This window comes from Antrostomus carolinensis, unplaced genomic scaffold (genome assembly GCF_000700745.2).
Source record: "Antrostomus carolinensis isolate BGI_N321 unplaced genomic scaffold, ASM70074v2 scaffold54187, whole genome shotgun sequence".
In the NCBI taxonomy this organism is placed as follows: Eukaryota; Metazoa; Chordata; class Aves; order Caprimulgiformes; family Caprimulgidae; genus Antrostomus; species Antrostomus carolinensis.
In genome coordinates, this window is record NW_010329168.1 from 26,388 (window position 1) to 30,459 (window position 4,072).

At 40.7% G+C, this 4,072-nt stretch overlaps 1 protein-coding gene across 1 annotated transcript in view; it reads right to left on the reverse strand.

Annotated features, from left to right (window-relative positions):
* Positions 1 to 4,072, reverse strand: part of STX8 (syntaxin 8) — a gene marked incomplete at both ends in the record, with an annotated part of 16,704 nt that overhangs the window by 10,662 nt on the left and 1,970 nt on the right. The window contains 2 exons of the mRNA XM_010172434.1: positions 1,104 to 1,214; positions 2,362 to 2,456. Coding sequence (XP_010170736.1) covers positions 1,104 to 1,214; positions 2,362 to 2,456 — 206 coding nt within the window. The remainder of the gene's footprint in view (positions 1 to 1,103; positions 1,215 to 2,361; positions 2,457 to 4,072) is intronic.

Sequence of the window (4,072 nt, forward strand, 5' to 3'; positions counted from 1 at the left end):
GAAACAAGGGGAAAAAGGAGGGCAGGTTATGCTGTTTGAATTGGGAAAGAGAAGTATAACAAATTCATAGTAATCTCTCAATTCTGCTGCTCAGCAAGCATTTTTAATTTGGTATTTTAACAAGACGTAAAAGCTCCTGGATGTAAAGTAGCTGCATGGAGCTCCTCAGCAAAACACATGCATGCTCAGGCAGAAACTGAAGCTATCAAAAACTCTGAAGCACAGCCAAGGGGAACAAATGCTCATGAGTGGACTTCTGTAGGCAAAAGCTAGTGCTGACCTAACTGAAAACAGAAAAAAATTCAGAAGGCCATTAACAGAGCACTAGAAACAACCCATCCTTCCTCATTCCACCGTACACTGAGTTTGCAGGACTGCAACATCTGCAGTAAAAAATGTCTTCTTATATAATTATATACCAAGTTTAACCCTAATATGGTCTGTATGTAGTGGACACAGGACCTGTGTGACTCCCACCAAACCCAATTTATGCACTTTTAATAATTTATTAACTCAGGCAATGAATTTCACACTTGAGGAAAAGGCTCTGCCTTTTCTCCTGATCAGACACAGACCACCAGGGATGGATTCTTTCTAATAACCTGCTAGACATGACAAATACAACTCCTTCCACTAGAAAGAGGCTATATGATGACTGCATCATAAGGAGAGTACAATTTGCAAGCTATTAACCATAATCATTTTCCTCAGCTGTGAAGAACACACAAAAATGGAAATTAAAATGTATTCCATCTGCAGGCCCCTGCTGACTGCTGCACAGTACGATCACTGGGGACGGTCCGAAGCTTAAGCCTCATCCTGACAGTTTTACAATTCACGTAGACCTTGTACAGTGGCACACATCAGTCCAACTCAGTGACTGACTCTACTAGATCACTCAGCTATTATCCCTCCATTCCCCCACCCTAGCCAGCTTTGTAGACATATATGATAGTCACTAAAAAAGCATATGATTTCTAAGCAAATGAAACAGCAGTTTGCTACATGTAGAGGTAAATGAGTCCAATGGATGCATTTAACATTATCTACAAACATACTCAAAGCACAAATCACATCATTCATTTGAGGTGGTAATGCCATACCTTATCACATCTGGTTCTGTGCCTTCATTCTTATAAGACGCCTGAAGTTGTTTCTGTCTTGTGAGAAGGTCATCCACCAAATTCTGCCTCCTGTCTCCCTCCAGCTGTGTGCTGATGATACTTGGTTAAGGACCGAACTTAAAAACTTTTAATTTTAGTACATAAAATACCCGTCATACATTCTTAAAATAAATCAGACCTTCTGATTAACTAGAGTAACTATTTTAACTCAAGAAAAGGCTGTAACACCAAAGAGAAGGAGAGGTCACACATTTCTGAATGAAATCTGCTGTTTCTGAAGTTCATGTATCTCAAAGAAAGTTTCATACAGTGACCACACAGTGATCTTCCTTTCAAAGTAGTAAGAGAACTGAGAGACTATTTACCACCAAATTAGCAAGTATTAAGGATAGTACTTCCTCCTCCAAAATCCAACATAATTCTTCTTTCATTTATTACTAAGAAGTCTTCTATGCAGTTGATCTTGTCTGTAACACTGATAATGTGTAATAGTACTGCAGGGGTAAAGCTCAGGGAAGAACGAGTCGTCTTAAAAGAGCTCTGATTTATACTGTTAATGATATAAACAAGGCAGGCCCAAGCAGAACAGAGCTTTTAAAAAGTCATCAGGGTCTTTCACATCTTATTGCACTGGAAGCTCATAACACAGACCAGGTGAGTATCTCCCAGCCAAGTGATCAGCAAACAATCAAAAATTTACTTTGAGCACCTGTTTCCATTTGCAGTTCATCAGCACAACACCTCAACAGCCACTGGTGCAGGAGAAAAACAATCCATACAGTATCTGAAAGACAAGACACAGCTGAAAGACAAGATGCCCTGAAGTGCTGAGGCTTCGACAGAGAACATGTGTTTGCTTTTTTAAATTAATCTTAGTGACATTTTGAAGGACTACTAACTCTCTTCCAAGTACTGCTGGTAGATAATGCAGTGTCTGGACAGCAAGACAATGGCAGCTCTGAGTATTCAGACCATCTTGTCAAGCTTCTCTCTGACACAAGCACAGCCAAACCAGCCTCGTGCCCATCATACCAGAGATGCCCAAGCTCCCAACTCTTCCTGCACTACAGCTGCAATGAAAATATCAAATAGCAGCACGGACAAAGTTCTAGTGACAAAGTCTTCTAAAAATGGAATGAGGGAAAAACCCTAACTGCATGGCAGAGCAATTACAGCATATTTTTCCACTCTGTCACACAATAGAGAAAAGTCAGTGAGTTGATGTTTACACAGATACATCTGGTGTGTTGATACAGCCCGAAGCAGTAAGTCCTTCAGCTGATCGATCTTCTCTCTGAGATTCTGCAGCGACGATCTGATAATCACATCGAGCTGAAGGGGAAGAAAGAGGGTTGGGGTTTTTTTTTGTTTGAGTTATATTTGCATAAAATGTAATACTACTACATGCAGACAACAATATATTTAACTTCAGCTATACCGGTGTGAAGGACTCCATTTTAAACCAAGAAAGACTGCCTCAGAGCCACAAAGGGAATGGCAGAGTTAACTGGTTTGGACTGCTTACAAAATAATGAGATAAATAGTACTAGTTTCGCAAACACAGTTCTAATGCATTAATGCTGTTTAATATGGAGAACGTTCATTCAAGTCTTTATAAACACACTCCTTTACATGGGCAAAACATTTCAGCACATTTTAATATTTTCCAGTTAGTTTTCCAATTCTTTCCTCTGATTTTTAACACAAATAGATGCACCATCTTCTTCTGCCACCAGGTTTCTTTCCCAGCGCCCAGGATTAGAGGGAAGGTTGCTACAGGTTCAGACATTCCCTCCACTGAACTCCTCTAGACTTCAAACTATAAGGATCCCAAAGAAATTCAGATTTACCTCCCTTTCCCTTCTCAGCAGCACCTACGACTCCCAACCCTTTCTCACAACAGACCTGCCCAAGATTCAGATGTGTCAGTTCTTACTAAAAATGTAGTTAAGTTGTTCACATTTTTCCCTGCTGCAAGCAAGCCCGAGGCTTGCAGGAATCCTCCTCTCACCCCACCCCTTCCCAAGTTAGGCTGACATTATCCTCTGGGTTTTTTCTCCTTAAATGTTATATCTTTTCATTCCAGTTACGTAGAACATAATAGGAAAAAACAGTGTAACTGCAATTAAATACACAAGTCATACTAATTAAGCTCTTATGTGCTTCTTGTTTACAAGATATTAGCCCCGCTTGGGTTGCAATTGTTAGCAACTTCAGATGCCCTGTGTGATGAACTAGTAACAGAGAAGGAATTTTTGACATTCCTTCCTGTGTAGTTGAAGACACAGAGGCAGGAGTCAGACACCAACATCTCGCTGAACAGTCGCTGTGCTGCTTAGAGCTAAACTGCACTTTGCATCTGCACAGGGATGGAACAGGAGTTCCCAAAAAACCCCACCTGAGAGCATCAGAAGTTTAAATATCTCTGACTCGGTGAGATGTGTTCTCAAACACTACCAAATACAACAACAGAAAGCACATGCAACAACACTGAGGCAGTCCTGAGAGCACGCAGATCAGCAGAGAGCTGCAAAATCCACCCTCAGACCCAAATCAGCTGAATACTACGGCAACAGTTCCAAAGCCAGGATGGGGTATAAATGCTTTTAGGAAAGTTCAAGCCACTGCATACCCTCTAGTTCTGCACTCAGGTAATAAAAGGTCTTTACATTTCACATGTACGTTTCCTGCACTCGTGTCTAGAGTGCATTAAATGCTGCATTAAATCAGCCCAGACCAGCAAAGTAACGTAGAGGTACACACGTCCAAGAAAGTCATCTAACATACAGACTCACTCTGCTACTCTGCCCAGAAACTGTGGTGCTGTCACAAAACATTTCACTTCCACCAAAGAAAAAAAAAATAAGAAAAAAAAAATAAACTAATGGAAATTTTAAGATCAGCTCAACAGAGCAGAGTTCACAGATGGCGTCAGCTTGAAACCTTTC